General features: G+C 28.8%; 1 protein-coding gene across 1 annotated transcript; it reads right to left on the bottom strand.

Annotated features, from left to right (window-relative positions):
- Positions 1 to 8,673: 8,673 nt before the first annotated feature.
- On the bottom strand, positions 8,674 to 12,318 carry LOC114931271 (uncharacterized). The gene is made up of 5 exons (XM_085484969.1): positions 12,163 to 12,318; positions 11,550 to 11,863; positions 10,927 to 11,179; positions 10,096 to 10,451; positions 8,674 to 9,802 (listed from the first exon to the last, which is right to left on the bottom strand). The coding sequence occupies exons 1-5, from the start codon at positions 12,312 to 12,314 to the stop codon at positions 9,489 to 9,491; spliced, it is 1,389 nt and encodes a 462-aa protein (XP_085341095.1). The 5' UTR covers positions 12,315 to 12,318; the 3' UTR covers positions 8,674 to 9,488.
- Between the last annotated feature and the right edge of the window lie 417 nt (positions 12,319 to 12,735).

Genomic DNA, 12,735 nt, shown 5'->3' with positions numbered 1-12,735 from the left:
ATATTGATATTTGCAAATTTACACGAAGATAAATAAAAATATATTTATGTCTCAGCTTACATAAATGCTTTTGATAGGCTATGCTTAGAAATAATATATGTCTAAACTTTATAATATATATTGTAGAAATATAAGTATATAAAAAATTGTTTAAAAAATATTCATTAATATAATATTTTATACATTTAAATCGTTAAAATTATTTAATGCTATCTATCTTCACCAACTATCTATTAAACACAATAAATTAAAAATATTTAAACTTAACTACCACTGATAATAACGATTCCTATTTCATTAGCAGCCAGTATCTCAACCTTGGAAGATGTCTAGATTTACTTGCATATGTGACCACTCTACTAATTATTTCGTAAAAATAATTGATCCGAAATTTCTCGTTAAAATGTTCAAAATTAAACATTTAATCAAATTTTTCTAAAATTAAAAACGTATGTAAAAAAATTTATATAAATTATAATTAAGATTTTTTTTCATAATTACGATCTTTTACAAGATAGTCCTTTGCATTTATGCCGTAGGATGCTGCTTTTTCGGGATAAAAAAGGAAACAATTTAAACAATATCTCCGAAATGGTGAATTTTATGCAGATAAGACAAAGGGTAAAAACTTGTAGATCTCGTCAATTTTCTTAAGATTCATTAATAATTTAAAAAATTGCTCTTTGCACCTTTTTGCCCTAGGTCGCATTTTTTTATATAAACGCATTTTTTATATACGAAAATCGAAATTAAACGGTAATATCTACGAAATTACCCTTCGCACCTTTGCTCTAAGACCTTTTGAGCAGTCTTTTCGAGATACAAAATACGAAAACTGAATTGAATGGCTATATCTTCAAAATGCTGATTCCTACGCAGATGGAATATAAGGTGAATGTGTAGATTTCGTCGATTTCTATAAGACTGTCATTTACACCTCTTTGTTCTAGCACGCGCCCTTTTCAAAATAAACAGGAAAAACTACATTAAACTGTGATATTCGAGTTTTACATAGTTAGGGCATAGGATTCAAAAAATATTATTCGCGGGGATAAGATAAAATAGATTAAATAATATATTATAATATATTTTAATACTTTAAACGCGATTAATATTTTTGATAATTATCAGCTGATTTCTGTCAAAAAATATAATAAAGCATTTATTTGCTAATTAAAAAAATAAAATTAAAATATTATTTATGTTAAAAAATGAAAATAGCAATATGTTGTAAATAATATGTTGCGAGCGCAATACCTTACCCGCGATTAATATTTTTTGACAGAAATCAGTTGATGATAGCTAAAGTGATATTTTCTTTTGTCTGGCACATTTACATACACAAACACACACACAACATATTAATATTTCAAAATAATATATTTCAAAATATTAACGAGATCCGTTTGTTGCTCTCATTAATTAAGAATTACTTTAATTAACGTTCTTTGACTTTTACAGATTCATGTAGAGAAAGATTAAACATTGGAATCCGATTTAATCCTTTTTGAGAGAAGAGCTTACACAAAGATGAAGGCATTAAAACTTCAAAGCGCCACGTAATTAGTAACATGTGATACAAGTATTAAAGATTTACGTGTCTCTTACATGATAGTAAATCTTTTACCCTTTGCGCATTCATGTTTTGTTCGATACTATTTATTTCTTAATAAAATAATGTTTTGTCTCTTAAAAAAAATGTAAAAAAACAAAATTTATTAAGTTGTTATATCAGATTAAGTAATTTAAAATAATTCTTTTATATTTTTTATCTTATTTTTTGATAAATATTATTTTTATTATATAAAAGTTTAATTTAGTCAAAAAAATGTTTTAAATTTTACAAAAACTGATATAGCGTTTTAGTTTGTATTTTTTTTAAATTACTTAGAATATTTTAAAATTTCTTGTAGATTTGTTATTTTGCCATTTCAAAAAGTTTATTCAAGATAAATATATCAAATAACTTTTATTTCGTGTCAGAAACTAAAATATTAAAAGTATTGACTAGTTTACATATGTGTTCTTATGCGGTTGTACATATGTTTGAAAAGATTACTGCTAAATTTTACGTTTATTTATAAAAAATATAAACATTTACACGTTAGTGTTAATTAAAATAAAACTGATGTTTAGGAATTCTTTGTAAATTTTTGTGTATTCAAGTATTGTATTTGCCATAAATTTATGACACATCGAATTGACAAAAAAAATAATATTCTTCGACCCCCTGATGTCGCGTTGTAGATGACATCGCTAAATATTGCCTGGTCGTGTATCCTTGTCCACTAATCTGTCTAATCTGTCTCAAAATGAAATAGTTGCGATTCTTTCGGTAGCACCCTTCAGATGAACGAAACGACGCAATGAGAGAAAACACTTGACCTGACTAGGAAGGGTGACCCTTGAAGTGGTTTACAACAGGGGGATTATATTTGGGGCAAAGTGACTGTCGAAGTACGATCACATCGCCTTTCTAATTAGTCACATAGCGAATCAAGCCTTTGAAAATCAATTCTTTCAAGCGTTTTATGTTTAGCGTTTCTAAAATAATTTTTTTTAATAAATCTGTTATTTTACTGCAATTATTATAATGATAAACAAGTTGCATAATAATATATTTATTTCAATCGCTTTGCAGGAAAGCTTAGTTTATCTATCATCATTCAAAGCACAAAATAATTATAAAAATGCCATTTTCAATATAAATTTTTTATATAAATTGAATTATATTTTCTGTTTTTATACATACATTAGGATCCGAAATATTAAAAGAATTATATTACATCTTTAAGAATTCGTCCATTCAAGTTTTGTATTTTTTTTTTGTATTAGAGGGTTCTCTTCTTGTTTACATGATTAAATAAAATAAAATAAAATAATTATGTAAATTCTTTTTTATTATAAAAAAAGTATTTGCCTCTAAAATCGCTAAATTTCAATCAAATTTTCGAAGAAATATTTGAACATATTAAAATATATGTATATGTACTTACATATAGCTATATATGTAAATACAATATATGTGCTATATATATATATATATATATAGTATATAAAACGACGTCTCATGAATATGCCACATGCTTGCACGAACAATACGAGTCACAGAATTTCTCTCTCTCTTTCTCTCTTCGCTTTTTTGACTCACCTACGCATTTCTACGTCCTTTTCCCTACTTCTCTGCGTTCTTCTGGGTATCCAGGCAGAACGAGGGCGACGCGACGTAGAAAGCGGCGGGAGCAGGGTGCTGACTTTTATTACCCTGTCTGATGTTATGAATGCGACCTGTATGCAGCCCCTCAGGCGTACGTTCCCCTTCCATCGTTCGTCCTGCATAGTGGTTATGCTTTTTACGGCATGTATATTCGTGGTCATGATTAGTGACGGCTACAAACACGCGTGTACGATACCCTCATTTAGTCAAATACCAAGCATCTCAAAATCTCGATTATTTGCCGCTCGAATATAAATTACAAATATTTATGGATTATGATACGTTTGTGCTGCACTTATCTTTAGCAACCTAATTAAAATATTTTTTTAAATTTTATTTTAAATAATTATATTCAAAATATTTTAGTCAAATTTTTATATTTTTAAACAATTTATAGTAATATATAGAGAAAATACTATATAACATTTCCTAATTTTCTTTTCTTTAAATGTCAAACATTTTACACATTTGCTTTGAAAAAAAATTAAAAATAAAAAATATAATAATAATATTTTCAGTTTTGATGTAACAATACATTTCTCTAGTAGCATTTAGCGCGCAATGTGTACGAAGTATGGACCATGCATCCACTTGTAATCAATCAACCATAAATAGTCAAATATTTTTGTAAAATATCATATTATTTTTTACATGATTTTTTGAAGAATTTCGATTGTACGTTTTAATTTCCATAAAAGCTGCACAAAATTCATCACAAGTACCACTTTGGCTACGTATATGAAAGCATTTATCTTTAGCGTACTTTGTTATTTAAATCAATCAATTATATATACGCATAAATACAAAAAATTTTAATATCCCTAAATATAAAATTATTTAATAACTTTATTATCATTTACGATGATTATATTCTATGAATCAGAATACATTATACATAAAACATTGTTTGTTATTCTTTTTTATTTGCCAAAAATGTTTATAATTGCGCTACCTTAACAATGCATAATGCATTATATAATACTAATAAGATACATTATCTAACCGAGTGAATGAATTATAATCAAATATTTGAAGCTTGTTCGAGAGATCATTCATATTTTGCTACTAATTAATATCTGAATGAATGGCATTTATTATATTAAAACAAATCACCATTATATATTAAAGTTTGTCATAGTTAAATACAAGAGTAATGATTGAAGTTATGATGTATAATAATGACTACAAATATGCAGATGTAATCGGCTAGCCTTGCTGACAGGACGCGGTTCTAATCATTACAAAAATATTTGCACGGTTCTCGCTCTTTAATAACACAGGCATCGCTCATGCTACCGACCGATGAGAGACATTCGTATCTAGGAAGAATATTGCAATTGCGACCAGTCGTTTCGTCGCGTAATAAATTATACTCGACCGCTCGTCGTCGTGTCCGCAATATTAATTAGATGCTGAAGCGCGGCACAAACGTTCGAGATTTCTGTAACCTTTTGAATCGTTTTGCAAAGCATATTATACCTTTATTGGAATGCACAATATATGCCAAAAATGTTGAAATTAATTGACAATTAAAACGCGACTTGAATTTTATTAATTTTCACATTTCCATGTAAAAAATAAAGAGAACTTTTGCGTTATTTCTTATTTATTTTTTAAACAGTGAATCAACTTATAAAATATATATTTTATAGAAATATTTAAAAATATTCTGTTGTTAAAATTAGTTCATAGGTTTCCACATACAAATTTACATGCAAATTTCGGAGATAGCACGTTTGATATCAATTTAACAGTGAGATAAAATGAAGATTGCGTATTTCGAACATAGGAATGTCTCCTTTGATCGTTGCTGGGAAATTTGCATCATGCACGATTACTGTCCTCACATCACTACAAGATTTTTTTACATACTATACTATTGATATTATTGTATGCAATAGTTTTGTACATATTGTTATTTAAATAAAACTATTGTGTTTTTAAATTGTATGAAAACATGTATCAAATACATGTTTAAATCATCGCAACAATATATTATATTATTTATAGCTTTTATGTTTTTGTAACAAATTTAAATGTAAAGAAAAAAAAATTCTAAACATGTCTGGAAAACAATTTTAAATTTTAATTAATATATTATTGTAATTGACATGATAATAATAAATATTTAAATATTAGTATAATACAAATTAATTTCTTTACAAATATTCGAGAAAAGAGTAAATTGCGAAAATATGAAAATGTGAAGGGCTGGTAATGTGCATGCAAATGGCGGAACGATGCTGAATACACATCACATTGACGATTTTAATATCCGCGAATGATAAACAAAGTGGTATCTAACGAAGTGGGATAGAGGCGCGCCGTAATAAAATTTGCGTTGCGCTCCGTCGTGACCGAGTCGGAGAGAGGGAAACACCACGAGCGGTTTTCTCCGATTTCAATTACCCGGAGCAACTGGTGTACATGGATGTCCGTTTGAGTAAAAACGCGAAAGGCCGAGGGAAACGTCAAGAGTCGCTTTGCAATACCAATTTGTCATTCGGCCGCCGAGAATATTGAAATCTGCTTCGCCATATTTCTGAATGTCTTCAAATTTATTTCAGCAAAATTGCATTTTTTGGAATTTTTAAAGAAAAATAACGCCGTTCTTTAATCCCGCATATTTTTTATTTAATATTTGTTTTGGCACATTTGCAGACTTGATATGTGTAAAAACTTACAATATTTATATATTTGGCAAAATATATAATTTACTTTTTCTCCGTTTAAATTTTATTCGCTCTGTTAAAAGATTGTAATCTAATTATTTATTTTATCGCTCGTATAAATTTTGCATAATACTGTTTGGAATTATAAAGTAATTGATTATTAATTTACAATATATTTAAACCGCCCACAAGAATTTGTATACCAGTTAAAGGCAAGCAATGTAATTCGGTTGTTTTACCAAAGTGCTCATGCGTTTATATGAATCTCGTTCGTCAAAGAAGAGGGTTCACGATTAAAACTGCGGTTAATCCCATCCACCCACCTCTGTTCTCTCGTAACGGCTGCTCTTTACCGTTGCTTGGTTTTATTTCACTAAAAACCACCCGCGAATGAAGGACGCTGAATATAACGTAGAGGAGGCGGAAACGATTCAGTGAGAAAGGGGAAAAGATAAAAAAGCAACAAATATAAACGGAGGGATGTAGTAATGAGCAAAGCAAGGAGGGAAAACTTGGAAGAAAAAAGAAAGAAAAGAGCTAGGTAAGGGCTGTGAGGATAGTATAAAAGAAATTTTTTTTTATTGTCTATACTTTTAAAGAATATAAAAATAATAACTTGCATTAAATCTATATTTTTATTTTACGTTTAAAAATATATCAAACACGATTTCCAAATTACAAAGCAAATATATTTTCTTGTCAGAATGGATAATTCAAATACGATGATATGCTTTTATATAAAAAGAAATTGTATACAAAAATGAAACACGTGTATAAAATAATGCATGGAAAACTGTACATATACAAGCGTAGTGATTTAGACAGAAAGATAAATATATGGAAAGTGCGATAAAGCAGATAGCAAGGCGGATAGATAGACGAACAGAGAGAGGGTGGTTAACGAGATAGAGCGATAGAGAGAGAACAAGCGAGTTTACTGGGGGTAGGGTGAGACCCCACAAAGGCAGTGGGGCTCTTTTGATTCGCGAGCTAATTGGAATGCCACGGATGCCAACGACGATGGAGCAGGGGTTGGGATACCCTCCGTTGAAAGTGGGGGTTGCAGAGCTCTTGGAAGTCCCGCTGTAACCGAGGGATAGGGCGGAGCTTACATCTCGCACAGGGTTGTAGCGCGAGATATCGAAGCTCATCTCGCCTTCGTTCTTCTTTTTCGTCCTGTGACGATTTCGATCTTATCGCATAGCTTTATTTACGCATGAGTTTCTTTGTACGATGATCTGTCGGTTTCGAAGAAATTTGCAAACTTATAAATTTACTCGAAAAGAAACAAGAATAAAAGATATAAAAAATATAATTATATATTTTTTTATTTTTCCGTATATTTAAATTTCTTCTATGTTTTAGAGAAATATATTATATTATTATATATGGATGTAGGAACACTTTTTTCAAACAATATTTAATGTAAAAACTAAATGTAAGACTTGAATTTTTTATTTGCTTAATACAATAGATTATGAAAAGTCACTAAGCATATAAAACAGTCACGTGTAGTATCTTCTTTAATTGTAATAAAAGTTATATAAGACGGCTTTATCATTATTTTTCATACTTAATTAACTTGCTTAATTTAATTTAAAAAATAATTAAAGTAATATTATATTTAATTTATTCGTGTTTTTAACACACATTTATATTTTTAACACATATGAAAATTTATGATTTACCGATAATGACTTTTAAAATATACATGATGATGTTAATTATGATGAGGATTTTGTAATGGTAATAACCATATTAATTGATTTTGGATAAATGAAATTTGTGATGAAATGGTATATTATGCATTGATTGATATCTTTCCTCGTATCTCCGTAATGGCGAAGTCTACATGATTGTGCGTCAAAAGCTTTTTGTGATGCTTTGACACGGGTCGTATGCTAATTTATCACGGTGACAATGAGGCTTTCGCATAACGAGCGAATATTAGTTACTAACCATCACCCATGTCAAATTTTTGTATAAAAGAATAATATGCGTGATCCACATGTGCATTAATAGTCTTTCATTTTTGTAACAATGTCATATTTTTTTTAAAGATTATATTTAACAATTATTAAAACTTAAGAAATCTATCTGCCATATAATAACTATCTGTAAATATATTATTAAATTGTTACATATATACTATCTTCATTTCTTTTAGTTAAAGGACAATATATTTATTGTTTACAAAATATTTAATTTATAAAAATCTAAATTTCCTATATCATCACATCTCTCTTATAATAACTAACATCCACTTTTACATTGTGTTGAAGTAATAAAGATATTACGTTTAATTGAACAAAGACCGTAATCTTGCTCCGTTATGTATGTTAGTGCGACATAGTTTCTGAACGTTATTAATATATTTAAACAAAAGCTTCAGTCGGAGCTTATCCTTTGTGTCCGGCTGGTAACCATATAAAAAGCTTATATACTTCCTCTTCTTTGATCACGAGTAAAAATTGTTTGCAACTCGCGTAATATACGATAATAATTCTTTTTATTCATAGATCCGAAAAACTTAAGAATATTATCCATGTGTTATAATTATAAAGTTTAAACAAACTTATATTTATTTTGGCGGTATTAAGTTAGTATTAAATGATATTTTTTGTGCTGTAAATTATTTAATTTTTTTATATAAAAAATATAAATATAATTTTGTCAAATGTATTATTGCAAATTAATATGGGTATTATTGTAAAGGTATGGATATTGATTTGAGGTCACATAATTAAACAGACTATTTATGTTTAATGTACAATTTAGAGTTTATTCTCCAATTGACATGTACGCGTAACGTCTATTGTATAGTTCGTTAAATTATAGTATCACATATTTACAGTTAATTTTTTTGTGCGCCAGTGCCAAAAGACGTAAGATGACATTTGTCTCTTTATAATTAAAATTGAGTAAGATGTACATATATCGCTTTGACGTCAGCTTTATTGGCTTTATTTAATTTGTATGTACATTGCGAAACTAATTTTCATGCTTTCATAGCATAAATTTTTATCATTTAAACTACACAGAATACATCTACACGATTCGAAAGACAGTTACAAAAATATATATTGGACAACCGGTAGAAAGGAAGTGATTGAGAATAGAAGCATTATTATTAGCGTCTGTGATTGTTACAAGATGCGATCTTCTGATTTGCATCTCTCGTTGTGTCAACTTTCGATTTTATCTTTTATCGGATTTCGCGTCATTTGAATTATCTAACATTATGATTCGGTGAAAGATAGTTTCAAAGCAGCAATATTTATATTTAGAAAAAACTTTGCTCTAAATATCTCTTTTTTTCTCGTAAAGCATAATAAGATATTTAATATCTTTCGTAATAATTATCTGAATTAGTTTTCAATGTCACATATTGTAACATGCAGCGAGTTATTTCTAAAAATTATTTCGATAGTTTCATTTTAATAATTATTATTCTTCAAAACATAAGAAACAAGTTTCGACTTTTTGCAGATATATTCTTGGAAGACAATTTATCCTAAAAATTTTGCGTATTACATCTGTAAAACATTAGCTTTCTTCATTTTTCCTTTATAAAAGTGACAAAATTAGAAAGGAATGATTTAAGCATCATAATGAACGGACATCCTGGTTGCACCCTGTGCTGTTTGCGCAGAGTGTCTGGTCCTATCGCGTAAAATGTTTGGTGTGTCTTTGGTATATCTAGATGGTATTCGTGCGAATTTATGTGACAACTCGTCTATTGCATGTCTTCCTTCCAACGTTTCGTACATTGGTATATTAGAGTCCCTGTGTCGCGTTTTCATCGAATACAAAGCCGGTGATGGAATTTCACAAGGTCCCATGTTTTCTACAATGTGATATTTCGGCTTACAATACCCGCACCAGGATTGATCGAGGATCTCGGCATCATTGCCTGAAATAAATGATACACTTATTGATAAAAATATTACATTATTGTCTTTTTCTATCTCTCTCTCTCTCTCTCTCTCTCTCTCGGATATTTATATCAAAATCTATATAACAAAATCAAATAATTGTAAATCAAACTAAAAATCTAATTAATTAATCAATTAAAAAAACAATTCTTTTGATTATTATAAGTAATAGCAAATGTAGTTATTTTAATTCTACTTATAGTTTTTATAACAATAATTTTAAATATGATTAACTTCTTTTAATCTTAGAACGATCTTATGTCTCGCTTACCGTAATGCCCTTTAGTCGAGATATTAGGGTTATCTTGGAATCTGCAATTATTTCTTTTGGAAATTTCTTTAGGATGTCTCCTAATCGAGACATTACCGCAACGGCTGCATTTTTTTCTATCGACAAGTTCTGCTTCCGTGTAGGACTTCATTTCTGGTCTCGTCTGCGCTCGGCGACTTGACTGCTTTGGCGAGGTTATTGTGTCATATCGATCGGTTGAATTCCTGTGCGGAATCCAATTTTGATGACAGCCCGCTGATAATCTTCTAGGAGGATTTTTCAACGCTTGAGCCGTATACAGATCTTCTTCCGACATCGCTTCATGGATATCGCGATCGAGTACGTTGCGATAATACCTAATCACATGGGTACTTCGCAGAAAATTGTCATATCGATGATAGAATGTATATGATTAAAAAGGATATCGAGTCAAAAGCATAATGTAGATGATTTATCATGGAGCTGTTTAATTATTACATATCCCGTTTATAATGTGCTTTATGCCTTTAATTTCTGATTCATACTACTTTGTCATGTATAATTCATTTAGTTCTCCATTAGCTTTGAATAGACCATCCACGTTATAGTATGATTATACTAACATAAATTGAAAATTAGAATAAACCAATTTATTTAATTAAAATAAAACAAATCTAATTTTTTATAAATAAAACAACAACAAATGTACCTTTTCAAATAAATTTTCAATTTCTCAAGAGAAATAATCTATAATAAATCCTGTTTTATTTTAATAAAGACATTGTTTGCTAAATTAAATGTTTTAAATAATATTGACGTATACAATATTTCATGAATTTTTATACTACAAACCTTGTTGGTGAAGGATGAGCTTGATACAGTTTTGGTGAATATTGAGAGTAATGAACTCTATGCGGATTTTGTTGTTGATTAATTATTTGCATTCGTTGCTGCGTTCGCAGCGAAGCATCTTTCTTAACTGTATTTCGTTGTATCGCATGTGGTTCAGCAAGTGCATCAGATTCTTCATCTACCTCGTCGTCTGCTTCCTGTTCATCGTACTCCTTGTTGAGAGACTCACCGACCCTTTCTTGATCGTTTTCTGCTGCAGTAATATATTTTGTTTTGACAAACTAAATATAGTAGCAAAAAGATTTAAAGTTTTTACTGTCTTTTTATAATCACATATATAATTATTTTGTATAACATAATATATGCTATGTTTTTTATATATATAATTATTAATTTTCATTTTTTAAGAATCAACATCAAGGTTTTTATGATTTTTTTATGTTTTGTATGTTCATATATACAATAATAATTTTAAAATAATTGGTGATAGTTTTTTATTCATGTATTAAATTATATATGTGAATGGATCTATCAATTATTATTCTCTTAATATTTATTCGAAAATACATAATAGAATTTTGTAGAGAATAAAGAAAAATCAATTTTATCTTTATATTTCATACCTTCCTCTTCAACATCATCCTCTAGATTATCTTCCGTAAAATTTCCTAATTCTTCATCAATGTATTCTACATTGCTATCATCTTCTTGTCGATTCTTATATCGATCTTTGTTTACCACAGCAACATTGTTAGTATAATCTTTATTTTTACCAGATTTCGTAGTATTTTGTTGATATAGCTGCGGTACTTCCGTAAGACCAGAGGGATATTTCAAATGCATCGAACGTGGATAAGAATTACGTTTAAGAGTCTTGTATGAATTTGCGGAGGAATAATAGCTCACCGTCGGTTCTGATATAGGATTCTGATGACGTCTAAAAATGGAACTGCTTTGAAATTACTTTCATTAAATATTATTAACTATTTGCCGAACAATATGAATCCGTTTTTTAACATTAAATATTTAAAATTTATGATTAAGATTTTTTGTATAAATTTAGATATTGAATCTTTCACACGTGCGAATATAATGTAATAATATAGACATACTATCAAAATTCTCGATAAAAATATCATATATATGTGTGTATGTATGTATGAATGTATTAGTATGCATATAAAATTATGTATCGCGCACATTTTTTCCTAAATTAAAAAATTTGGTTAAAGTTACCTAGTGTTTTTATCATTTGCTTCTTGAGTATTTCTTTGTAGATATTTCCAATATTCCTCGGGTAAAATTCTAGCATCAGCAGGTTTTTTAGTAGGCCACGAAGATGTATATGGTGAAGTGTACTTTGTCTTATTTCTTCTAATTTGTTCCATTTTCGTTCGATAGCTTGTATAGATATTTAAACGTTGTCAAAAAATGCGTTGAATTTTTCTCATGCTTCGCAGTTTATCTTCATTAAATTTTCTTCTTTATGGTTCATTACATTTCTATTCACACTGCTTGTTTCTCCCTTCCTCTCTCCCCTTCTCTCTCTCTCTCACTCTCTCTTTGGCACACATTTTTTTATTAATGTTTAATATATTTTTAAATTTGATTTACACGTATAATAAAGTACGCAGTTATTGATTTATGAATATTTTTACAATTTTTTAAAAAAACACAAGATGACTCATTAAAAGTATCAATTTAACTTGAAAATATTTAACTAAAACATATGAAACAAACAATTAAAAAATTGAAAGCTTACTTTGGCACTATCAAGATCGTTATTTTTTGTCATACACAGTTCTTTGT

This window comes from Nylanderia fulva, unplaced genomic scaffold, assembly GCF_048542155.1.
Source record: "Nylanderia fulva isolate GAGA-0341 unplaced genomic scaffold, ASM4854215v1 Scaffold33, whole genome shotgun sequence".
Classification (NCBI taxonomy): domain Eukaryota; kingdom Metazoa; phylum Arthropoda; class Insecta; order Hymenoptera; family Formicidae; genus Nylanderia; species Nylanderia fulva.
This window is presented reverse-complemented; position numbering and strand designations above follow the sequence as displayed.

Coding starts and splice junctions, on each gene's coding strand:
- LOC114931271 (XM_085484969.1), bottom strand. CDS start 12,314: ATGGAACAAATTAGAAGAAATAAGACAAAGTACACTTCACCATATACA. Junction 11,864..12,162: donor GCAAATGATAAAAACACTAG/GTAACTTTAACC, acceptor TTCCATTTTTAG/ACGTCATCAGAATCCTATAT. Junction 9,803..10,095: donor CTCGACTAAAGGGCATTACG/GTAAGCGAGACA, acceptor CATTTATTTCAG/GCAATGATGCCGAGATCCTC.